Source organism: Polypterus senegalus, chromosome 15 (assembly GCF_016835505.1).
Source record: "Polypterus senegalus isolate Bchr_013 chromosome 15, ASM1683550v1, whole genome shotgun sequence".
Lineage (NCBI taxonomy): Eukaryota > Metazoa > Chordata > Cladistia > Polypteriformes > Polypteridae > Polypterus > Polypterus senegalus.
The window spans coordinates 108,634,083-108,661,395 of record NC_053168.1 but is presented as its reverse complement, the minus strand read 5'-3'; the positions used below and the strand labels follow the sequence as shown (position 1 = coordinate 108,661,395).

Here is a 27,313-nt window from a genome sequence, read left to right as displayed (position 1 = left end):
GTTAAACAGAACAGACAAAATCAGAAGCAATGCACAAATAAATAATAAACCACACCAGGAATTTTTTGTTGTTTCTGTTACTATGTTTTGTAAACATTTAAAAAATATTAAAACATCTGGTAACCAAATAATCATATTAAATCACAAAATTAAATCCAATTTAGAGTGGTGGAGTCCTAAATCCAAAATGAGTGTATTGGGCACAAAATAGGAACCAAAATGGAAACGTACTTGAGGAAAGGAAAGTTACAAATGTGATTCGTCTTTTAGAAAGGTGCCAAAGCGGATCCTGGCAATTATGGACCAATAAGCTTTACTTCTGTACCATCCAAAATGATGAAAACTATAATAAGAAATAAATTAGAAAGGTACCTAAATGTAAATTATGACAGGCAGTATAAGTTTTTTTAGAAGAAGATCTTGACAAACCAATTATTTTGATTTTGTTTGAGCAGGTTACTGCAGTAGTTGACAAAAGCAAAGCATATTTTGCATAGACTTTCAAAGAGCTTTTGGTGTGGTCCCATAAAAAATCTCACACTGTTCCATTCCATCTAAACTAGTGTGGTGCTGAGGTGTCACCCGTTACATGGCAGCACTCAGGTCCTAATCTGGGATCCTGAGTTGATTTGTCATGTGGTGGCTGCGGTAATGCGCTGTATCAGCGTGTGCTTCTAACCTCTCTCGCTCTCACACTCAAATTTTATTCTGAAACTAGAAGTGGTAGGCATCAACCTACAAAACTGGATCTCAAGGTGGTTAACCGTCAGGAGACAAAGAGTACAGATAAGAGGGGTCATCTTCAGGGGAATCCCTCAGGGATTTGTCCTTGGGTTGTTTTTTCTGATTTATATTAATGACCTTGATTCCAGTTTAGTTAGTAAACTTTTGACATTCGCACATGATACTAAAAAAAATGGAGCAATGGCAGACACTGAGGAGGCAGCAAAAATAATTCAAGAAGACTTAGAGAATCTTTAGAACTGGGTGAACACTTTGGAAATGTAATGTACTGTTGGCCATTAACCTGCCACTCATTTCTTTAGGATGTGGGAGGCTGATAATACCTAATTCTTGAAATAATAAAAGCATGCATGAAGTTGATAAGTTTGACTAATATAGTGTAGCTTACTTTTTACCTTTTTAATAGCAATTTTATATTAAAAGGTGTCATTTTTAACCTAAACATTGAAATTAAAATGTGCAATCTAATAGCAAAAAAAAAAAAACAAGATGCACAAGGATATAATTTTAGGTTACTCTAGATTGGTGTCACATTTAAAGATCTTTGCTCTGTTTGTGTCTGACTAGATTGTCTAAACACAAGCAAAAGACCATTTATTTACTGCTAAGTGAAACAAAACAGTATAATTTGCTCCCGGGGGAGCAATGGCATTTATTTCCCTCATATTGTAGCGGAGGTGTTTCACTAATATATTGTGCATCTACAGAGGCAATCATCTTTATTGATCCATACAACTGTGCCTACATGAAGTATATGGATACTGAACCATAAAGTTCTGTACTGAGAGACACTAATGAACTTCTGTAGTCAGATTAATCAAGTGCGACTGCTTGGCAAGACAACTGTATGCTGGTATGAACTAACAAGTGATATTCTTACAAAACAAATATTACTTTGAATAAGTGGCTTACTACATAGGGTAGGGTTAATGTTTAATAATTTAAATCTCTTCATAAGGGTACCTTCCTCTCTGTACAATAATGTGTGTGATTTGGCTTTTTAAAAGTCTGGTTCAAGAGGCAGAACATCCCCACACAATTACACCTTTAGATATGACACATTGTTTTCTCCATTTGTTACTTGGGTCCCTTCTTCCACACCCATGACACAACAGATGAGGCCTGTCCTGTAAAAGAGTGGCTCTTATACACTTAGGCAGTTTGACATACCAGAGATCCAGTCAAGTTGTTTTGACAGAAGCCATTGTGAACCCAAGCACTGCAATCAGATAACACTTTCTCCATATAAACCAGCAAAAATCAACCAGAAATATGTATGTGATGATCAGGAGATTTTGCTATTCCACCCATCTATCTATTATTAAACCTGCTTAATCCAGTTCGAGATTGGGTGGGGGCACAAATCAGGAACTGGAAGGGGTGCAAATCTGCTATAGGGAACGCTTACACACATCTACACTTAAGCCATTTAGAACTGCTAATTAAACCAAGTATGAACATCCTTAGTTTGTCCGAGATTGACCAAATATCAAGAGCAAAAAATACAAAGAGATGCATGGAGAAGGTGCAGACTCCACAATGACAGCACTGGGGCCAGAACGCAAATTCAAAACTTTGAAACAATGAGATCACTTCATTAACTGCTGTGTCACTCACACACTGTGACTAATAATGTGTGCAGAGCAGACAGACATTGAAACAATTTCCAAGAGCCAAACTGCTTATAGTAATAGCAGCTACTGTATTTTCATCTACCAGACTGTTTCCAATCTGTTTACACGCTTTTTTTGCATATTTTATGGACTTTTGCAGTTATAGTTAAAATCATCTTCTGTTGGCCCCATGCTGTATTTTGGCACATTAATACACTGTGAGAGAGATGCCTACTGTTCTGAGCCCTTGCTGCCTTCCCTCATGCTGCACAATACCATTTAATTCCTGAATGTAAAGTCTATTTCACATTCTCGACAACATACTCAGCTATTTTTATGCGTTAACGCCTTCCTTTATACACTGTTTTTAATTGAATTGCAAGCAATTCATGGTAGTCTGCTTTTTCTGATTTCACAATGCTTTTCCAAGTCTGCTGGGACCCTCCTTTGAAAACTAAACGCCATCACTGGACTGATTTGAAACATTAGTCTGCTGTCATTTTCAATTAGCTTTCTACATGAATAGACTCTATGTTGTTCTAAAGGTTCTCCTTGGCTTATCCTGTTATGAGAAATTTGACCCAAGATCAAAGTCAACATTTCCAGGTCTTATTTCCTGTATGCAGTGAGATAGGAAGATAAATGCATTGTATTCAGTGCAGAGATCATGAAGGTCTTTACGTATCCTTGGCTTTAAAATAAGAAAACAGGTAAAGACACAAAAAGGAAATGTCATGAACTGATATTTATCACAAGGTAAGCACCACTGGTATAATTGTTGTCCAAAATCAGAGACTCAGTTCTTTACCATACAGACCTTTTTATTTTTTGGTATCACTATGGCATAGTACTTATAACTGTTACCTCCCAGCTTGAGAGGTGTTGGTTTAATTCCTGGCTGAGTAGAATTTGCATGTTCTTACCATCTCCCAATGAGTTTTCCCCTGAGTTCTGGTCCCTGAGGTAGCTGACCACTAGTAAATCAAAAAGTCCCACCATACCACGGTTACATATCACGGTATCTTTTTACCACTTTGTTCTGCTGAGAGTCACAGTGGTAAAAGGTTGGGCAGAACAAGGCTAGTCTTCCTTTTCCCCAGTAATAATGTTTGTTCAGGCTGTATAATTTGCAGCTGACCCCAGCCCAGCTCACAAACAATGAATTATTTGTCCACCATTCAAATTAAATCAATGCTTTTAGATCTGAGGGTGCTGATTCTCCTCTACACCCATCTTTGCAATAATGCAATGTGTGTTGGAGATCACAAACAGGTGGTGCAAAAACACAGCACCAATAGACAGTCTGGATGTATCCCTCTTGGAGTAATCTCCACTCTGTTGCTTCTTTATATGCTGTTCATGAAAGTTAAAAACAGTTAAAGAGATAATATGCACTCTAGGAAAGTACTAATCACCAAATTAAACAAATCTGACTTAAATTCAAGTGTGCAAATGCAAATCTTTGCAAATCAAGAGTCAAAATATTCTAAAATAGCATTTTTGTCCAGACTTCAACCACCCATGCAGCTTTGTCATTGCAAACTTCTGAAAGTTCAACAGATACCTCTAGAAATTAACACAAACCTATTAGGTGCTTTTAATAGGTCTGAGGTTGCTGGTTCGAATCCTGTAAACAGCAGAAGTGACTCTACTCTGTTGGCCCCCTGAGCAAGGGCCCTAACCTGCAATTGCTTTTCCTCTGGTATGACGTTCCAGGCCTGCAAGCCGGCCCTCCAACTTGGGGATTGTTGGCAGGATCGACACTCCAGCCACTGTAAAAAAGCTTAAAATTTTCCAGAGAGCTGCAGATGTGTCACCCATTTCACTCGGGTCCCAATCCAGGAGGTTCGTTGTGTGGTGGGTGCAGCAAAGTGCTATCAGCACATGCTTCCAAACTTTATCAAATGCTTCTAGCACAGAGCAGGGCACTATACAAAACAATTTACAATACAATTTATTTTTGTATAGCCCAAAATCACACAAGAAGTACCACAATGGGCTTCAACAGGTCATGCCTTTTGACAGCCCCCCAGCCTTGAATCTCTAAGAGGACAAGGAAAAACTCCCAAAAAACCCTTGTAGGGAAAAAAAACATGGAAGAAACCTTGGGAAAGGCAGTTCAAAGAGAGCCCTCTTTCCTGGTAGGTTGGGCGTGCAGTGGGTGTCAAAAAAAAGGGGTAAATGCAATACAATACACAGAGCAGAACACAAATAATCCTCATTACAATATCATAGTGCAATAGAAATATTCCAGGTACAGAGCAGAATTCAGCAGTAGATGATATTACATAATATGATTTGGATTTGTTCAGAGACCTGGAGACCTCGGCCATCAAGCTGCCTCCTTCTATTGACCATTCCACAGCTGTGTCAGTGCTGGGCCAGCCAATCTAACGAAAGGACCTCTCTACCCGATGAGTCCTGCTATCCTTCATCAGAGATGACTTTACATTAGGCAGGCAAAACAACTTAGTCAGTGGGCCGTGGCAATAAATGCCACATTTAAGTACAGAGAAGAGAAACAAAATAGGTGGGGGTTAGTAACAAATTATAGCTATCATATTACCGATGTTTTAGTGCTAATGACCAACAACAGAGGTGCAGTCTGTACAGTTAATCAACAGCTCTAGTCGGGGTATGCTAAACTGAAATAGTGAGTCTTCAGCCGGAATTTACAAGCTGAGACTGAAGGGGCACCTCTTATAGTAGCAGGCAGACCATTCCAAAGTTTAGGGGCCCTGTAACTAAAAGCACAACCTTCCACTGCTCTTTTATTAATCCTTGGAATCCTAAGCAGACCGGCATCTTGAGATCTTAATGTGCGTTCTGGTTTGTAAGGCATGATAAGTTCAGATAAGTAAGACGGACCTTGGCCATTTAAGGCTTTACATGTTAAAAGGAGGATTTTAAATATCTGCCCTAAACTTAACAGGGAACCAGTGTAAGGATTTAAGAACTGGAGTTATGTGTTCATATTTTTTGTTCTAATTCTTGCAGCAGCATTTTGGATTAAATGGAGGCTGTATAAAGAACAGTTTGAACATCCTGTGAACACCACTTTGCAGTAGTCAATCCTACTAGAAATAAATGCATGAATTAATTTTTCAGAATCCTGCTTATTTAGAAAACGCCATAATTTCCCAACATTTTGAAGATGGAAGAAACACTTTGTAATATGCGCTTTAAATGACATGCTAGAGTCAAAGATAATTTCTAGAGTGCGAGCTGATGCAGTAAAATTAATTGTGATTCCAACTGAGTTAAATGATGACAAAATATTGTTGCAATTAGCATCATTCCCTCCATTAATAAACATCTCTGTCCCAGTACTGAGCCCTTCAGGACACCATATCTCAGTTCTGTATATAATGATGGAGTACACACTACACAGTATCTAAGTATCTTGTTTTAATCCTTGTCCCAAAATATAATGTGTAATATCTTACTTTTACTTTGTCTCTCAACAGGTGCCTTCTACACCTGTCATTGTCCACTTATATAGCTGCCATCTTCATGAATCAACATTACCTTTTATTCAATCCTGATAATGTTGCATGGAGGGTCTAATATTTAACATGAGCAACTGCTGTTACTGTTATTACTCACCACTGGATCATAGGGTTACTGTTGTGCAAAGCGTCACCTACTTTTTGGTTATGACATTTATGAAAGCCACTGGTTGCATCTGGTAAAACCTTGAGTAAGCAGACATTGATTCAGAATCCTAAAGTAATATGAAAGCACCTAGTTATCCGGAGGAGGAGTAGTTCTGCTCTAAAACTCCAACTAACTGCTGAGCTCCTCACTCCTGTCAAAAGTGGTGGGGTTTACTACTTACATAAGAAGTTTAATTTGTGCCTTTTTCTACAGTACTCACATCCAATATAAATCCAATTGTGATGACCAGAATAAACAATATAGTAGATGATGGTTAGGTTATGAGAAATCAAGTTCTGCTGCAAAACCCCCAAAACATGATGAAAGTTAATGGATGGGCACAATCACACATGCACATAATGTAACAGTGTGTCTTCATTCTGTGGGAGGAAACATGAGTCCCTTAAATAAAATTGTAAGAAAAAGGGAAGGACACTGACATTTCATACAGAAGACACTTCATGTAGAAATACAAATGGACGTCCACACCCAGTAAGCCAGCTGAATTATTCTAATACAATTTGAAATTGAAATAAAGTGTTACAGTTCTCAAACTTCATAAGCTGCAGTCAATGTAAGGAGTAAAAGGTAGACATTAACACCAAATGATGAAAGAAAGCTGAATTGATAAACTTAGAGCTAAAAAAGGCGGCGCAGGTTAAGGTCAAAAGTAAGAAAAGGACAATCCCTACGCAGAACTAGGAATTTTTAACATTACACACTGACAGATCAGTTTCATTTATTTATATTCAAAATCATTTGAGTACAAGTAAGTAAAATGTTTTAATATTTTGAAAGGATTTTTATGATATGTTTGCTTACAAAATGCCGCTGTAATTCCATCGAGATTTGCTGAAATGTGCAGGAATCATAATTGCTCATTAATCTCTCTTCTTCTGTCTGCTTTGTCTCTCGCAGCCTTGACAGGCATCAGGAGAGAGACTGGAGTGAGACGGATTCTCAGGCAGATCACCGCACTACTGATCAAGCGTTTCCACCGTAGCAGAAGAGACTGGAAAGGGGCCATTGCTAACATTTTGCTACCAGTTCTGTTTGTTACCATGGCGATGGCTCTGTTCACAGTAAAGCCCCTTGTCATCGATTACCCGTCACTGAGGCTCACCCCCCAGTTGTACAACAGCAGCAATCTCTTCTTCAGGTATATCACTTCACTTGACTTACAGGTGATAGCGAGCGAATGAAGCTAGATCAAGCGTAAAAAGTTATAAATGACAGATGCAAAGAATTACTTTAATAGAATTGAACTGACTTAATAACAGTCTGGATAGGTAGCTTCTTGGCCCTGTCTGCGTTGTGAGTCCTGATTTGCTTTTTAAACATCTTTGATGTAACCATATTATTCCTGTGACCTTGCATTAAAATAAAGACACTGTTCCTTTGGCTTGGTAACTAGGAAGGGCATCCAGCCATAACAATATCTGCTCCAATAGCCTCAAAATCTGAGGGCCAACCTGGGTGAACCCCCAGAAATGGCCATTAAGTTGTCAGTGAGAGAGAGAAATAGAAAGAATTGTATATGTTAAATGAACTCATAAAATCAACCACTGCAGTGCCACTAACCATATTAATACACCTATCTATCCAGTGGTCACTTTCTCCTGCATCCTAATTACTTCTAGTCCCTCAATAACAGCCACAATCTTTTTAAACATATAACCATAGCCTTTGTAGTCCTTGGCAGAAGTACTTTGCTTTTTGTTGGCCCCATGACTTGCAAACCTGGGAAATAGTTTATCAACCCTGTCATTTTTAGTATACACTGATTTAGCCTTTTTATTCAAAAATGTAACGTATAGGACATAGACAACATTGATCACCTTACCTATACCTGAACTAAATGTCTTTGTTTTGTAATTTAAAGGCAGCTAACAGGACAAATAAATAGTATTTAACTCTCTCCAGATGAAATGCATAAAATAAATCACAACTAGATATAAATATCTATTCATCTATCTATCAATGGAGTAGATAAAACTGTGATGCACCGCTGCCTGTCCTAATGCCTAACTTTTTTTAAGTTCACTAAATGGTGAGACAAGAACAACCAGATATTTCCAGTATTCAACATTCCAGTTTTATGTGAGAAAAAGAAGAAACTTTAAAAGATGCTGCGCTTCCTTTTAAACCAGTTCTTTCCTATGAGTAAGATGAGAGCTTTCCTTAAAGAAAGGCCACAGGAGAACCATTACACCAACAGAAAACATGACATTCTACTGACAGTTTTCCAAAACTGACTAAACTTTGCTTTGAAGTGAAATGGCTTTTATTTGCCAATTCAACTTCAGAGTCATCTGAGGAAATATTAAGGGAATAAACCCACTGAGCACACCAAACAAGCAAAGTTTAGTCTGCAGTATCTAAAGCACCACTCAGCCCAGTTATATTCACTATACTAGCCATCCCCTGCAGCTTCGCCTATGTATTAGTGAAACAGAACAGTGGGCACCACCCAGCTCTCTGAAGTCACTCTTCCCACACCCCCTGGCCCGCAGTCTCGGATTAGCGTGAATATATCGAACTATGATCGCAAAATCAACCGAAATGTTCAAGTAAATTATAGAAAAAAAAGATCTAAATCTGTTAAGTAGTTCTCTTGTTTGCTAAGTAAGCCGAGTTAAGGTTACGCCCTGAGGCAGACATATGAGTGAGGAGGTCCCCGCAGCCTGATGAGTCTCTCTCAGATTCATGCTACCGTACCACAAGTGAACTTTGATACTTAGCACAATGAGAAAGTCGCAAAATCAATGGAATGTTCAAGCAAATTATAGAAAAAAACCCGATCTAAATCCGTTAAGTAGTTCTCTTAAGAAAAGGGGATAGGCATACAAACGGGTCTAATAAGCTATAAGAAATTTCATGCTTGGACCATGAAATTTTTAAAAACATTTCTTAGCGAGCACTGGGCCAAACGTAGCCTACATTCTAAATTTTAAGTCCCAAGTCCTCATGGTTCGGGAGATTTGGTGATGAGTGAGTCAGTGGTATTTGGCTTTTATATACTGTATATAGATACTGTATACACATACATGTGTGTGTGTTTGTGTGTTATATTTGTTATAAAAATTATAGAAAAACTGTTGGCCTGCCAGGTATGATTTACATGGGTACAGTGTGTGCAAGCCCACTGCTTGCCGTGACAGCTGAGTGCAGAGCAGAGGGGAGTTACTTCAATTTTGGTCATATAACAAGCCAGCAGTAGACTGTAGATCCTATTTAAAGGAGTGGGAGTTGGTGGAGGTAAGTTAGGGGGCCATAGGTTTTCTTCTGGATTGATAACTTCTGGGCTGTAGAAGAAACAGATAGGTACGTCATGTCCTTGACACCAACTGTAACCTTTTGTGTAGCCACATTCCTGATGGTATCTATCTATCTATCTATCTATCTATCTATCTATCTATCTATCTATCTATCTATCTATCTATCTATCCTGCCTATAAATTGAACTTTTCCCATTTATGGTTATATAATATTGAAACATGGCAACCTGGCTTGTACTACATACAGTAAGTACTCAGATTTAAATACAGAGTAAACACAGTGGTATAATCTCAAAAGCAATACAGATTTGTGCTGTTCATTTAGCTCTTTTCTTTTTGCTTAAGAATATTTAAGGGAATCACTAATATGTAAGTTCAGTAAATATATTGGCTACTTAGTAGATTTTACAAATATTATTAACTCATTTGATGACAACTAGCTTATACTTATGAGAATACAGAAAAATATTCAACAATTTTAATGAAATAATGTTTACTGAAAGCTTATATTGGCCTGCATGTTTTAATGATAGTGTAGCTTCATGCTGAGCTAATTCCATCTTTAATGTTGCCTTCATTCAGTGGATGTGCTTTGCTGACTTGATTATTGAACTGGGTGCAGACAGAATGATGGTAAAATAAATGGGTAACTCTACAAACATCTCAATTACTTTCATTTTGTTTTCTCTCATTAGTTCTGATGGCTTTGACCAGATAAACATCACGGCAGCTTTATTGAACAAATTTGGTGGAGCGGGCTCTTGTGAAAACATGGCAGCAGGAAAGTGAGTCATGACTTACATCTAATTCTTACTCATTTAATGTTCCCGGCTTCTCTTTGCATCACTACTCAAGTTTTATGTAATTAAATCAATAGCAGAATGACTCATGACTATTAAAATGCTCCTATTCCTGCATTTATCAATGCTTTGGTAGTCAAAGAAACATGTGGGTGGAGTGACCTGCTGTTGCCATTTTTTAATGATTTGTTTGGGCATAGACAGATTGAAAAGCAGCAGACCCAAAATATTTAAAAGTCTAAGTGGATGTGATTAATGGCTTAAAACATTTTTCAGTACTTACTGTGTATGTACACATGGACATTCAAAAGAGTGAACACTTCATCGAAGAATGAGCTTCACGAGCTACAATGTTCTGAAAAAATCTATGTTAGTAAATACATTTCCTGCAAAATATACTTCTGCACTGATTGCCCACATAAAGAACTTGATGCATGCTTTCTTAATGTGCCTACATTAATTTCATTATGCAAGTACTCTTCAGCTTTTTTGTGTTTTCGATCAGAAACTCTTTGGTCATAATATTTTTATATGATTTGAAAAATTCTTTCTCTGTTTTAGTTAAACTTTTATTTTTTATGACACTTCATTCTGAATTATCCCCTTTCTTCAGAATATTTGGTTTTATGCAGTGATCGTATGTTACACTAGCTGTGCTAACCGTCTAAGATGGTTGGAAATCCATGTAATCAACGCAGACCTCAGCGTTTGCAGTGCACCGTGCCATACTTATGTCTCTGTTATGTGCCATTTGGTATGGGCTTCATAAAAGCAGTGTAAATGTTTTATGATGTGCATCTCTTTGGAATGAAAAATGCAATGAATTTTATTACTAAAAATTCCTGCAATGTGCAATCTTTTGGAATGACAGAGACATAGCAACTGGATGGACACACAGACAGACACGCAGAGACTTTTCTTTTTACTAAGGTGGATTAATCTTACATTGCTATAATGGTATTTACATGCTAATATGTTTTTCAAGGAGCCATATGAAAAATGCTAGGCATATAATATGCATTAATTAATCAATATGGTGTTTTTTTTTTATAGTGAATATGCAGCTTGCTTGCAGCATCATGTCAGTACTGATAAATATCACAATCTTTTGTGTGAATGTACATCAAACAATCAGGAAACGACAAAAAAGGTAATTATTATATGCTGATAAAGGATGAATGCTAAGTGGACTTGAGATATAGATATGTTTAAGTTGGACTCAATGGAGAGAGTAATGTATATATATATATATATAGTGAACATTCAGCCCGACTACAGACAGACACCAGGACACCCGGAAGTTCAAACACACGCTTTTACTTTGTTTTCACAATGCACAGTCCTTTAACAGCACACAAAGTGCACAAACCAACAACAATGATGCTCACAGATACTTAGTCCTTTCTTTTCCTTTGTCTTCCGCCACATCTAGTCCTTTCCTCGCAAGCTCCATCCTCTGCCTCCCGACTCAGGCACCCAGAATACAGTGAGGCGGCCCCTTTTATAGTTCACTGGATGTGCTCCAGGTGCTCCCAAACAATCCTCCTGCAGCACTTCCTGGTGTGACGGAGGTGCTGCATGGGCACCTGGAAACACTCCATTTGTACCTGGATTCTCTTCCGGCTGGCAGCACTTCCAAGTGTGGTGGAAGTGCTTCAGTCCAGTGCCCCAGAATTGTCCAGCCACCCCCTGATGGTGGGCACAGTCCCCAACAGGTAAACCAGGAAGGCTGTCCTCTCATGTTCTAGGGGAGGTATCGTCTCTCACCCGGACCTTCCATCCTCCCGGCGTCCTGACTGGGCCAGAATGCCAGTTGTCCATCACAATATATATGTATATATACATAAACCAGTAAACTCCTGATTCTCTAAAGAATCGCAAATCCAAGAATGGCAATCACTTTCTGTTCCATCCGATCTTTGGAGGGATAAAAAATCATGGAGGGTGGGAGCATCCTGGGAAAGTTTTTATTTAATGAAATAAATATATTTGTAGCAAAATTAACCAATTTATTAAAACTAAAATTGACATTTAATTTTTATATCATTTAAGTCCAAAATGTGTTTGAGTTGCTGCACTCATAAGTAAAAAACCGAAGCGAGTGAAGTGAGTAGGGGGCACAGCCCCCTAATATATATATATATATATATATATATATATATATATATATATATATATATATATATATATATATATATATATATATATATATATATAAAAAATTCTTCAAAAAAATTAAAGGATATCTATACTGATATAGACTGGGTAATGTGTTAGGAACGAAAGGATGCCACATCGTTTGATGGAAATGAAAATGATCAACCTACAGAGCCCTGAAGTCAAAGACGCCCCAAAGATCAGAGTGAAAAAATGATGAGGCAGGCTAGTCCATTTTGCCAAAATTTAATTGCAGCAACTCAAAATTGTACGCAGCACTTTGTATGGCCCCTGTGTTCTTGTATACATGCCTGACAACATCAGTGCATGCTTCTAATGAGATGACAGATGGTGTTGTGGGGATCTCCTCCCAGATCTGGACCAGGGCATCACTGAGCTCCTGGACAGTCTGAGGTGCAACCTGGTGGCATTGGATGGACCAAAACATAATGTCCCAGAGGTGTTCTATTGGATTTAGGTCAGGAAAGTGTGGTGGCCAGTCAATGGTATGAATTCCTTCATCCTCCAGGAACTGCCTGCATACTCTCACCACATGAGGCCAGGAATTGTCGTGCACCAGGAGCCACTGTACCAGCATAGGGTCTGACAATGGGTCCAAGGATTTCATCCTGATACCTAATGGCAACCAAGGTGCCTTTGTCAAGCCTGTAGCGGTCTGTGTGACCCTCCATGGATATGCCTCCCCAGACAATCATTAACCCACCACCAAACTGCTCATGCTGAATGATGTTACAGGCAGCATAATGTTCTCCATGGCTTCTCCAGACCCTTTCATTTCTGTCACGTGCTCAGGGTGAACCTGCTCTCATCTGTAAAAAGCACAGGGCACCAGTGGTGCATCTGCCAATTCTGGTATTCTATGGCGAATGCCAATCGAGCTGCATGCTGCTGGGCAGTGAGCTCAGGGCCCATTAGAGGACATGGGGCCCTTGGGTCACCCTCATGAAGTCTTTCTGGTTGTTTGGTCAGAGACATTCACACCAGTGGCCTGCTGGAGGTCATTTTGTAGGGCTCTGTCAGTGCTCATCCTGTTCCTCCTTGCCCAAAGGAGCAGATACTGGTCCTGCTGATGGGTTATGGACCTTCTATGGCCCTCTCCAGCTCTCCTAGAGTAACTGCTTGTCTCCTAGAATCTCCTCCATGCCCTTGAGACTGTGCAGGGAGACACAGCAAACCTTCTGGCAATGACACGTATTGATGTGCCATCCTGGAGAAGTTGGACTACCTGTGCAACCTCTGTAGGGTCCAGGTATCGCCTCATGCTACCAGTAGTGACACTGACTGTAGCCAAATGCAAAACTAGTGAAGAAACAGTTAGAAAAGATGAGGAGGGAAAAATGTCAGTGGCCTCCACCTGTTAAACCATTCCTGTTTTGGGGGTCATCTCATTGTTGCCCCTCTAGTGCATCTGTTGTTAATTTCATTAACACCACAGCAGCTGAAACTGATTAACAACCCCCTCTGCTACTTAACTGACCAGATTAATATCCCATAAGTTTCATTGACTTTATGCTATACTCTGATTAAAAAGTGTTCCTTTAATTCTTTTGAGCAGTATATATATTTGTGTGTGTGTGTGTGTGTGTGTGTGCCTCTGTGTGTAATAGTTATTAAAGGGGAAACACAAGTTACTATATTGCCCTAGAAGTGAGTCATCTGGAAGCACCATTGCCATGAAGGACTGGGATAGTATGAGTGCAGTCAATATATCGTAACAGAGTACCCAGAATTTCACTCAATCATATATTTGGCTAACTGTGCTTTCAAAATTATGAGCAGCAGCTAAAGTTTAAAATTGAGTTTGATATTAAAGTTTTAATTCATTTCTCGTAATTGAAAGAAATACTCAATTATACTGTACTGTACTGTTACACAATCTACATTCTATAAATATAAACTAGTTCTCCTTGTCATGTGTACATCTGAGAAACTACTAATTTATTTACCATGCATTGTTTTTTGCAATAATGTGTTGTTATTTTCACATTTATGTATTTAATGTTATGTTGAGGACATCACCATGATATCATTTTGTGGGGTCTTTACTTTGTGGATCCTACCATTTTGAACAGTAGTTACATGGAGACTGTCTGTCTGAACTAAGATCCTGGATGGCCAATAATTTTCTTGATCTAAATCAAAGTAAAACGGAGGTGCTTATAGTGGGTCCATCAGCTAAAGCCCAAATTGGTCTTGGACTTCTTGGCTCTTTCTCTTCCGCAATCTTGGTGTTATCTTTGACAGTAACCTCTCTTTTGAGAAAGGTTAATTCTGTAGTCAAGAGTTGCTTTTTCCAGCTTCGTCTATTAAGTAAGATCAAGCCTTTTTTTATCTTCTAGGGATCTTGAGAAAGCTACTCATGCTTTTATCTTTTCTCGCCTTGATTACTGCAACTCGCTGTATTCTGGGATTAGCAAATCTCTGATCCGCAGGTTACAGTTGGTCCAGAATGCTGCCGCTCGTTTTCTGGTTGGGGCAAGAAAGTATGACTCTGTTTCTCCAATATTAGCTACTCTACACTGGTCTGTCAGTTTTCAAATTGATTTTAAAATCTTGTTGCTAGTTTTTAAATCTGCTCCTCGCCTGTCGAACTCTTTACCTCATCATATAAAGGAGTCGTCTACAATTGAACTGTTCAAAACAAGATTAAATACTCATTTCTATGCACTTGCATTCCATGACCTTCAGTAATACTGATGGTTTCCTCATTGTGATTATGTAACATTACTTCTATTTATTTTATTTATGTTCATATATTTTATTTCTATTCATGTCATTTGTATGTTTTCTTTTATTCTATTATTGTAGAGCACTTTGGCCACAGCATTCTAATGTTGTTTAAATGTGCTATATAAATAAATTGACATTGACATGGAGACAGGCATATTATTCATTGTAATGATGTCCTTTGCCATTTGCATGTGTGTTACATGTGATGTCACTTAAGCAATATATATATTATATATATATACACAAAGACTAAAGAAAAAGGTTTGGGGATCCGCCCCATATTCTTGAAATTAGTGTTTGAAATGTCACGGGTCTTTAGAGACATGAGCTCCAAACAGAACTGAGGCTTGTTACAAATATTGCAACAGACAGGAAATGCTGTAATAAATGGGTGGATTCCTGGGAATTGGAAGTGACGTGATTCGGAGGTGGGATCTGGAGCCACAGAAAAGGAAGTGGCAAGGGAAAGCTTCTCAAAACAGAAAAGGCAGTAGTAAGTGGAGACTTCTGAAGACCGGAAGTGGAGTTAAGATGGCTGGTTCTTCGGTAGGTCTGCAGGGGAAAAGGAAAAAGAGTTTGGGGGCAGCACCAAATCCTGATCTGGCAGGGAAATACAAGCATTCGAGGCCATAAACTATCTCCCATTCGCACATGTGCGACAATATAAGATTAGACCAGGCAAACTTTATTAACCCCATGGGGAAATTCAGATGCATACAGCAGCAGAAACATAAAAGCAAGAATTTCAATTGATAAGTAAATAAATAAAATAAATAAATACAAAAATAAACTGAACTTAACAAATACAGTTGTATTGAGTGGAAAGTCTGTTATGTAGAGGGTGAACAAGAAGATAGATGGGACAGTTTCCTAATGTGCTTTTGTAATACACACCATCATTTCTGACACAGATCCCCTCAGCCTCACAAACTGCCATCTGCTGGTCAGGTAGTCCATGATCCAGGAGATTGTGGAGGCATCAAGATTCAAAGCTTTGAGCGTTAATGAAGCAGAATGATGATAAAAGCACTGGAAAAGTCAAAGAACATTATCCTGACTGTGGGATCGGCTTTGTTCAAGTGGGAGTAGGCTCTGTGGAGTGTGTAGATGAAAGCATCCTCCACATCTACAGTATATATGTGTCTGATAGGCAAACTGCAGAGGATCCAAATGTTCTGAAACCAATATATACTTTATGATATAAGATTTGTTATTATGATTGGCTGTGCCTTAAACTTACAATCTGTGAAAAGAAACTGGTCCTTAATATCCTTTTTAAGTGCCATCTGTTATCCTGAACAGAAGTCAGCTGGGTGCCAGTAATATTCTGCATCTCTTCCCCAGTGCTTTATGTTCTTGAGCTTAGCTGGTGCCATACCAGAATGTTATGCAGCCAGTGAGAATGGGCTCTAATCCTGCATTCCTAGAAGTTAGTGAGAACAAATGGAGGAATCTAAGCTTGCTTTAGGCATCTGATGAAGTAGAGAAGTAGGGACATTAGTGAGTCTATGATAGTTACTCTAAGAAATGTAATGCTGCTTACCCTCTCAAATGCACCCCCTCCAATGTAGATGTTAGTATGGGTTGCCTTCTGTTTTCTGAAGTCAATAACCAGCTTTTTCGTTTCTGGCATTTTTTTTAAGGAATGGACTGCTGTCAGCAGGTGGACCTCTTCTCTGTAAGCTGTCTCATCATTGTTGATGATCAGGGAAATGATAGTGGCATTAGAGCAGATTTAATGACAGAGCTAAAGCTGAGTTTGACCACAAAATGATAGATTAACAAGGAGTATATAGGTGGGTTGAGCGCACTATTCTACAGAGTGCCTGGGTTGAGAGTCAGTGTGGGGATCTTTTGGCTAGGAAGATTAAAATTTTGTTGTAGAAGGTGGTGCTAAGTTTTAAGCTGATAAGTTTAGTGATCAGCTTTAATGGTACACTATTCTTAAATGCTAAGCTTAGTTTATAAATTGGACTCTGGCATAGCAGTTTTTATTATCCAGATGTGGTAGAAAATTATGAAGTGCAAGGGAAATATCATCCTCTGCTGAACGGTTGCGACAGAATGCAAATTGAACATGATCAGGACTGTCTAAAATATTCTGGTTAATGTGTCCAAGGATAAGTCTCTCAAAGCACTTAATCATGGCTGGGGTGAATGTCAGTAGTCTCTAGTCACTCAGACACTCTACTTTTGTTTTCTTAGTCACAGGGATAATTGTTGTCCTTTTGATGCAGGCAGAGACTAAAGATTCTCTAAAGATATCCATGAATATTAAAGATATCAATGAAGGCGTCACCTAATTGGTTTCAACAGTTTTTTAAAACATGCCCTCAAACTTCCTTCCAGGCCACATATCTGATTGACATTAACTCATTGAAAAGTACTCCCCCTGTCATGTACGGAAATAAAGAATGATAAATTATATGGTGCTGCAGGCAATTGAAAGGCAGGCTGCTTGTTTTCGAGATGAAAGCAGGCATAGAAGGCATTATGCACTTCAGGGAATAAAAAGTAGATGCGATTGGATTAGTTTTTACTTTGTAGTGTTTAAGCATCTCTAGTCTCTGCCAAAGTTTGTGTAAATTATTACAGCTGCTACATTCGGACTATATTTTACTCCTATACAGACATTTAAGCCACTTTGATTGCTTTTCTGGGTGTGTATCTGTATTTCTTATAAACATGGCCATATCACTGATTCAAAACAAATTTCTGTGTGCTTACAGTAAATTCTTGATCTTCTTAGTTATCAGATGTTTTGTTATTATAAAATAAGTGGATTGTTTTTGTAAGCACACAGTCAACCATATATTTTCTGATGAATCTCATTTAGACATTTGCATTCTCAACTACATCTAAACATGTTCTAATTTACACAATCAAAGCAGTCTGGCAGTTTTTCTTCTGTTTCTTTAGTCTAGCACTGATATACTTTACTTTCCAGCTTGTCACATTTCAGTTTCTGCTTGTAAGCTGGCAGCGGGAGTACTAAGAGGGGATTGGACCACCCAATTCAGTGTGATTCAGTAGCAAACAGTACATATTATTGAGATATAGCAGTGATCTAGAGTATTTGCACTCTTTGAGGTCAGGTGACATGGCTGATGATAAACGTTCCTTAAATTTGCTTTTTTCTTATCCCCATGGCAACAACAAATAAGTCCTCAAAATGTAAACATTTGTGTTTTAGAATGTTACATTTGTGTTTTGTAATAATGCTGTACAGATTGATCAGAACTTTATTCATGTTGGCTTCCAGAGGAATAAACAACAACCAGAAAAACACAAGAGATCCCTCAGAAGAAAAAGTGGACTTTAGATCCAATTTTAACATTTATTTACCTTAAGATGTAAAAACTCCTTACTTTAATTCAGCTCAGTCTAAGTCCCACAGAAGATAGTAAAGTCATTTGGCTCTATTGCGGCATCTAGTGTCTTGGCAATTAACCACATTTCAGGGAAAAAAGAATAGAATAGTTTCCACCAAAATAGCCAAAAGGATCATCAGGCTTCAGAATAACAACAAACAAAAAACAGATTAGGACTCACCCCAAGCAGCCTAGCCCCACACTTAAAAGACATGCACGCTTTTGAGCCTGCACAGGCCCAAAATGGGGCTCAGGCTTTTAAAATTTAGAATATTTATGTCCTTAAGGAGAGATGATGATACCTTGGGCTCAAAGGACAAAGACAAGCAACGTTCCTACATAAATTAAGAATGCTTTTATATAAACAAAAAAGCAGAAAAAGGCAAGGCAGAGAAAAAAGGGCAAAAAATAAGGTGGAAAGGGTTTACGTAAAAAGACAACACTAAGTAAACTCAGCTAGTCTGAAAGGCAAAAAAACATAAACACAGAAGCAAGAAATCCACAAAAAACAGAAATCCAAGCAGTGCTTACAATTGTTGATCCTGACTCCGTAACACCTCCGATTCTCTGAAGGATCTAAGTCCTCAAAAATACATAGGCCAAGGGTGGTCCTTCAGCAGTGATGTCACAGCAGATCTTCTTCTTTGGGTTACTCTCACAGAACACAAGAGCTATATCCAGGCACAAATAACAAAATAAGCAAAACCATGAGTCAATAATTTATATAGATTTAAAACATGGGGCACATTTTAGGTGTGCTTTATAAACCAGCTCCTATTAGCCTATAGACATTTTATTAGCTATTTTATTTGAAATATTAAATTACATTAAAATAACCATCTTACACATTAGATTTAGTGCATTTGAAGGGGTGAGTTCCAAAACCTGCTAAGTACATTTTTTGGCGAACTTTAGATGAAGCATGGATGTGACTCATCAAAGGGTTGGCTATGTGCTTGGCATTGAAGTGGGCTTCAAAACCTGCTATGTACCAAAATATAGTCCTATAAATTTTGATGTGAGTTCCAAAACCTGTTAAATACATAACCAGCTTAGTTCCAAAAGCTGCTAAAATACACCAGCCAATCATCTCAATATGCCACACTGAGAGTTTTAGGAAGAGACTGGCAGGTGCTTAACTACAAGTCTGCAACTGCAAAAGTCTGCAAAAAAAAAGCTCCCATTTCACTTGACAAAAGTTCGAGTGGTGGAAATAACAAGAAGTAACATAAACATAAAGACCACGTATTCGGGCGACTTTTGCAGTCACAGTATTGTGAAACGTGGCAGCAAAATAAAAAACTTGTCAGCTGACCCACTTCCACTGAATTGTTTTGTTAATCCAGTAAAAGCAAAGGATGTCGAAATGTTGCTAAGCAAAATGGGAGTCAATACAGACAATCCGCAATCAGAAAAAGTTAAAGAGTTCTACCTCCCAGTCATTGGAACAGCCAACAAAAACACTAAACCAATGGCAGACAGTGATACTGAAATATATGATGAAGACGATGTAGAATATTGACATTCTAGAGATTGCTTATAACTTGTTTAATTTACTACTTAAACAATGCTTAACAGGAATTCATGACTTCTAAGCATTACTTTTTAGCTAAATAGTTTAGAGACTAAAAGCTCTGAATTTCTTTTGTTATATAATAAAAATATTTCAAGATCAAGAGCACTTTTGATGAAAGTTTCTACTTATAGGTTTATGGAATAGCATTGATTTAGCATCAAAACTTGCTAAGTATTTTTTTTTTCCTATTTTTTACAAAAATGTAAAATATTCAGATTTCTGAGATGTCCAGCAATTGACCTTCAGTAATGTAACAACCAACATTCTGCAAAAAGAATTTAAAAAATATCATTTCAAATACTTAAAAATTATTTTTCTCCTTTTCGCAAAAAGTTGTCTCCTGTACTTAGCTGATTTTGCAACTCAGCTCTTTATTTATAAAGGTTTAGAATATATTTAATAATAAGCAAATTGTTAATTTCTTGCTATAGAATGCTAAAATGGTTGTATCTACCATTTTCTAGATCTGTCATAAGTAATAAGGCATATCTTTCCCTTCTCAGTAAAGATCAAGGTCTAATCAGAAGCTAGGGAAAGTGATGAAAACACTAAAATCTGCAGGCTTTGATCATGCAAATTCTTTGATACCAAACGTTTGAGTGCTGCTTGGGGCACAGTGGGGAAGTGAATCTGAAATTCACTAGAAGACCACTTGTGATTCAGATAAATGGCAAGATAAAACTAAGATGATGTTGAGCCAGACTAAATGCACAATATGTTCTTATCTAGCTTTGACATTTTCGGTCCATTGTGTATTTTTAGAATGATTCAGTTAAAAAATGAAACATGTCACCTTGTGGCATTTTTTCAGCGATAAAATGTATTAGATGCATGCTGGAGACAAGTATTAGTGTGTAATATTGTTTTTCTAATAATTTATTGAAAGCAATGACTACAAGTGGCATTTTAAGACTTTTCGTAGGAAAGTATTATGGAATTTATTAAATGTGACACTTGGAAACTGAGAAAAGTCCTGATGTAGCCTAAAAACGCAAACTAAAACATTTGTAAAATAAGAAGAAAGCTATAGCTATTATATATATATATATATATATATATATATATATATATATATATATATATTGTGTAGCTATTACAGCCATCAGGGACACAAACAAGTGCTGTCTGCAAAATAAAGAAGCAGTATGGACAGCTTTCTTAAATAAACAAATAAATACACAATTGATGATATACAGTAGGTGCTGACTTAGATTTTAATTATTCAAATGGTTCCTCTCAAAACAACTGAATATTCTTAGTAGTCTTTTACTAACAAACCAGGCCAAGGCATGTTTTGTGTGCTTTCTAAGACCTTTTATCCAGTATAAAAACTCTGTGGTAATCAAATCTTCCCATTCCTGCTCCACTGAAATCTTAGTCTGGTATAATTTATTCTTATATTTTGCCTTGACAGTTGTCACAGAGCTTTTTGTTGTTCCTGCACTTGGTGAGAAGTTCTGTACAAGAACAAAGAATTTTGTAAAATGATAGACTGGCCATCTATCTCTGTGAAGAGGATTACTTGTGTTCAGTTCTGTGTGTTTTATTTACCCCAGTTTTAAATACCCATTGCACAACATACCTACCTGGAAGGGAATCTCTCTCTGAATTGCCCTTCCCAAGATTTTTTTGGGAGATCATGGTTGGTGGCTGTCAAAAAACAGGGCCTGCTAAAGCTAATTAAGGCATTCCTTGAGTGATTTTGAGATATACAAGAATTACATTATAGTTGCTGTTTGTCTTTCAATTAAAATATGCATACATTGAGTAGATTAATTAATTGTAACATACATGGATACACAATCTACAAAAAAAAATCCACTTCTTGTACTTCTGACCAGCATTATATAGAACTGTGCCGATTGGCAGAACTGACAATGAACCCTAAAGAGCTTTCTGTGGAGATGGACAAAGCCCAAAATCCATGTCCAATTATGTAAAAAATTGTTCATGGAAAAAAGAACAAAAATTGCATATTCCATATGTCACTTATTCAGTCATATGCATGCTTTTTTGCTAAAGTATTGTAAAGTATGAACTTCCGGAATTATCAGCACACAACATGGACAGGAAACCCTAAGCACCATGGGAATGACTTTTTGAGCTGAAAACCTGTCTCTTCCCCACATTTGTTGTTCAAGAGCCATGTTTTGACCATACAGATGGATAGCTGACATGACACAAATAATGTGAGATTTTTTTTCTTTTTCCATGAAAAGAAATGAAGCATATAGGCTGTTAGACTGGCAAGAGGCTCGTTGTTGAACATTAAACTTACCAGAGGGAACAGATACACTGGTATTGTAGGTGACATATTTGCAAGTGACATAGCAGCCCCTGTTACAGCTTGAAGTGCCTGGTAGGGAATGTGGCTATCCTCTGTAAAGTAAACTGCCGTCAAGAGCATTGCATAGGTTAGGTGGCTGATGGAAGGAGATCAATGGAGGGTTAGATAAAAAGGCTTTAATCCAGTGGATCGAGACTGTTACTTTAAAATGAGTTCATCAAGAACAGAGGGACACACTTGGAAACTTATTAAGGGTAAAACATGCACAAACATTAGGAGGTTTTTCTTTTTCTATTTTTTTAAATATGTTATTGAATTTATTAAAAGCAAGTGACATTCCGTAAAAGCAAATCAAACTTGCCAAAACTAAGTTCAAGTCAACCCCCACCCTTGAGAAAGAGAGCTAGGCTAACAGCCCGAGTAAAATTTTAAAGAGTTGGAAACAAAGTGGAAGAAAATCCTTTTCCCCAATTTAAAGCTTATTTTAAAATGTTATTGATTAGATCAGGCTTTAAAAAACTTGTGCACAGATTCTATAAGTGAGAATCTGACTTTTTTCCAATTTCAAATAGTATATAACATCAGTTACCAACTGACTTAAAAGATTTGGGTTAGGATTCTTCCAGTTGAGCAAGATGAGTCTACATGTTAATAGTGAAGTAAAGGCAATCACAGTTTGTTTGTCCTTCTCCACTTTAAGCCCATCTGGGAATACAAACACAGCTGTTAATGGATTAGAAGAGATTGAGACACCAAGGCTGTCTGACAGACATTTAAAGATTTTGGTCCAAAATTATGTTAATTTGGTGTAGGCCCAAAACATAGGGCCCAACGAGGCTGGAACTTGATTGCAACGTTCGCAGGTTGGATCTTGCCCTGGAAACATCTTGGACAATTTTAAATGAGAGAGATGTGTTCAATAAAAGATTTTAAGATAAATAATTGTAGGCTTTGAGCATATGGAGCGCGAGTGAATTCTGTGCATGGCTGCCTTGCACTGCATTTTTTTTTTTTAATTTTATTACAATCATTCAATACAAATCAATCAATTTTTACAAAAAATAAAATTAAGAACAAGTCGAACCCCACTCCTGAGAGAGGGAGCAAGGCAAACAGCGTAAAACTTAAGACTTGTAAACATACCTAAATTAATAAGTTTGATAAGCCAATAGAGATGAATGGAGAAGACAAAGAAATACAGAAATAATTGCTTCCTCTGTCCTTTAAGAGCTTTTTTTAAAATATTACTGATTAGATCCTGCCATGTTTTGAAAAAAATCTGTACAGATCCTCTAACTGAGTATTTTATTTTTTCCAATTTCAAATAATATAAAACATCGGTTTCCCACTGACTTAAAAGAGGAGAGTTTGGGTTCTTCCGGTTTAGCAGAATAAGTCTGTGTGCCAACAGTGTAGTGAATGCAATCACAAGTTTGTTTGTCCTTCTCCGCTTTAAACCCATCTGGAAGAACCCCAAACACAGCTGTTAATGGGTTAGGAGGGATTGTGAGTCCAAGGCTGTCTAAAAGGTAATTAAACATTTTGGTCCATAATGATGTTAATTTGGTGCAGGCCCAGAACATGTGACCCAGTGAGGCTGGGACTTGATTGCAGCGTTCGCAAGTTCGATCCTGCCCTGGAAACATTTTGGAGAGTTTTAGACGAGACAGATGTGCTCGATATATAATTTTGAGTTAAATAATTGTATGCTTTGCGCATATGGAGCTCGAGTGAATTCTGTGCATTGCTACTTTCCATTCCTTTTCTGATATTTTAATTGAGAGATCTTTTTCCCAGTGTCCTCTTGGATCTTTGAAAGGGAGGGACTGTAAAATGATTTTATACATTGCAGAGATGGTGTCTGAGTCCTTGAGATTGAGGAATGTTTTTTCCAGCATGGATAAGGGAGCAAGATGACAAAAATTGGGAAGGTTCTGTTTAACAAAGTTCCTAATTTGAAGATAGTGAAAGAAATGTGTAGCTGTAATGTTAAATTTGGAATGTAATTGTTCATAGGATGCAAAGATGTTGTCTATATAAAAATCTCTAAGCAAGTTAATCCCAAATTTTTTCCAGATATTAAAAACTGCATATCTTTGCGAAGGTTGAAAGAGGTGGTTCTGTTGCAGAGGTGCCACAGATAAAAGCTTCTCTATCTTGAAGTACTTCCTACATTGGTTCCATAATCTGAGTGAATAAAGCACATGGGTTGTTAGTGTATTTGCAATAACTCATATTTATTGGGGTACAAAGCAAGGAATATAATAAGAAATACTGCAGGAATTTATTTCTATTGCGGACCAGGCCTGTGTATGTTCATCTATTTCTGTCAATGTCCAGGGTCCTCATGTATAAACAGTGTTTACGCACAAAAATGTTGCAAACTCCCGTTTCCACTCTCAAATCGCGATGTAAAAACTAAACTTGGCATAAAGCCACGCATATTTTCACGCCAGCTAAATGCTTGGCGTACGCAAGTTCTCTGCTCGGTTTTGCAAACTGGTGGCACCCAGCATCAAAGCAGTGCTTTTGTTCCAGTGTGGTTTCTGTTTCTTTTTTAGATCCACATCCCTGATGCAGCTTTATCATTCACATTTAAGTTAACCGCATATTGTTTATTAGTTTAAAGCATCTTATTGTAATTAACCTATAACAATATAATGGTCCACGGAATGGCCAGACTATTCCAAATTCCATAGCTGCTTTAGCATTGTTACTCTCACTGAACCTTCTTCTTCTTATTTCAGCTGCTCCCATTAGGGGTTGCCACAGCGGATCATCTTTTTCCATATTACTCTCACTGCACCACAGTATTTATATCGCTATATCTGAGAGTGAAATCATGGATCTACAGCAGCTGATCAGGAAGACTGCCTCAGCCATGCTGCCTATTTGAACTGCTTTCATACGGCAAAAGCTTCAGAGCCTTTCCTTTACGGACTTCACGGTTCAGAAACAGTTTCATCCCAAGAATGTATAAATGCACTCAATCAGTCCATCAAGTGCTCCTTATAGAACTGTTTGTACTTATAAGTACAATTACCTCACTGTAAACTTGCGATACATTTATAATATTGCACAACTTGAGCCACTTTATAAAGCGCATATTTACAAACTATGACGATATCATTTTTAAGTTGAAATGCAGCAAAATATGTTTATTACATTATACAGGTAAAATGTTAACATCATTTAAATAATCTATACTGTTAATAATTAAACATGTGAGGACACGGTGTCGCAGCGCTAGCTAGTTCAGGGATTGTTCCTGCCTCGCACTGTATTCTAACTGGGGCTGGTGCGACACTGGAAGGATAGATGGATAGAATAATTAAACATGTACTACAAAGATATTTCAATGTTCCTTAAAAGTTTTGAAGAATCGGCGTTCTAAGCTTACATATGGCTTAACATCTATTACAGAGCTGATTGTGTGGTGAATGGTTACTTGGAGAAAGATACGGAAGGGCAGAAATTGGAGGTTAGCACGTTTGAAAGAGATAGTACTGCTGCAATAAATTATTTCATCCAAGTGTTGCACGGTGCAGCAAGCATCTTGCATGAGGCAGGAACAATCTCTGGAAGGGGCACCAGCTTGTCACTATCACTGAGCCACCGTGTTCCCATGTTTAATAACATGCTTTAGCTCCGATCATCATGAAAATCATATCAAGTATACATCTCAGTATTTTAATTATTCAGAGAGCTGTAATATCATGAATATAATGGATTCTGTGTCCCGTCGGAGGAAGAGAAAGTCCTTTTAAGAAGCATGTAGTGATTCACATATATAAAGCACATAAAAGAACACATATAAAACAAAGCATTTAATGTGCTAAAATAGTTACAATGATATTTGAGAAACTAGTAAATTAAACGATTTAAAGATGAAGTTTATGATGTTCTATTTTAATGACAAAATAAACTACGTGATTAAAGTGGAAATTTCGAGATTAAAGTTGACATTTCGAGCTTTTTTCTCACTGTGTCCCTATTTTTTTTCTTTTTTTTGTACTCTAATAAGCTTTCATATGACACTCAGATGGTGGGCTATGACTTGCCATTCTACAGTGACTTTAATATCTGACTTCTTTTTTATTTCGGGCACTGTGCGACTTTGTGAATTTGAGCTTTTGAGTTTCTCTGACACTCTGTCACTCGATCAACTTCCTTTTGTTGGTTATACCACTGTTTAAACCAACAAATGGTATGTTTTTCCTTGCCTCCACTTGGTATTCTCTGAAATTCTTCTATTTTCCCCCATGCTTTTGCCATTGTCTTTCCACAGTAATTACAGCTGTACGATATGGAAAAATTTGGGGCGCCAAATGGGTCATCCCATTGATTCTCCAAGTACACATCAAAAGAGAACAAAAAATGTTCTTTGGCATGTACTTCCTGTTATGAAGGAAATCAAAAACCAAAACAAAATATTCAGGCTGGTTTGCCAGTATTCAGGTCACTGAGCTGGCAAAGCACCATCCGATAAGTCGCACATGCCAGAAAAGACGCCTCCTTTTGAGAGGCTCAGGTTTTTATGGAGGCTGGACTGGAAGAGGCAGAGTCAGTTTACCTCAGTACTGTGGTGAAAGAAGGAGATGACAGTGTTAACAAGAGCACCTCCTCTCATTCTGGTGGGTTACATACCTTGACAGAGCTGTAACAGTGTGGGTCAGCTCTATGCTCCCTCTTCATTTTTGGGAGCCTCTTGATCACGACACCGACAATAACATAATTGGAAGAGCGTGGCAGATGAGGACAAAACATAAATGAAACAAGGGGATGGTGAAAAGGTCAACAGTGCTTTTATTAAAAACAACTCAACAAAAACAAGTGCTGAGAAAGTCTAGTGCTCTAAATTTCAATAAATAAATAATCCATAAAATGAAGGAGTCTGGTGGAGGTTAAAAATCCAATAAATAAATCCAATAAAATTAGTTTAAAACAACGCAGTGCAGGTAACTCATTTAAAATCCCACAAGTCCTGGTGCCTTCCTTTAAAACTGACGCCTCTCCGGCTTATCCTATTTGGACCTTGCAGTCTGGAGAGATGTCGACCAACAGGTGAAGACACCCATT

At 37.7% G+C, this 27,313-nt stretch overlaps 1 protein-coding gene across 1 annotated transcript in view; it reads left to right on the top strand.

The window, feature by feature from the left end:
- LOC120515514 (ATP-binding cassette sub-family A member 13-like) overlaps window positions 1-27,313 on the top strand; it is a 449,137-nt gene that overhangs the window by 174,438 nt on the left and 247,386 nt on the right. The window contains exons 26-28 of the mRNA XM_039736576.1: window positions 6,933-7,173; window positions 9,988-10,077; window positions 11,146-11,242. Of these exons, the coding sequence (XP_039592510.1) occupies window positions 6,933-7,173; window positions 9,988-10,077; window positions 11,146-11,242 (428 nt within the window). The remainder of the gene's footprint in view (window positions 1-6,932; window positions 7,174-9,987; window positions 10,078-11,145; window positions 11,243-27,313) is intronic.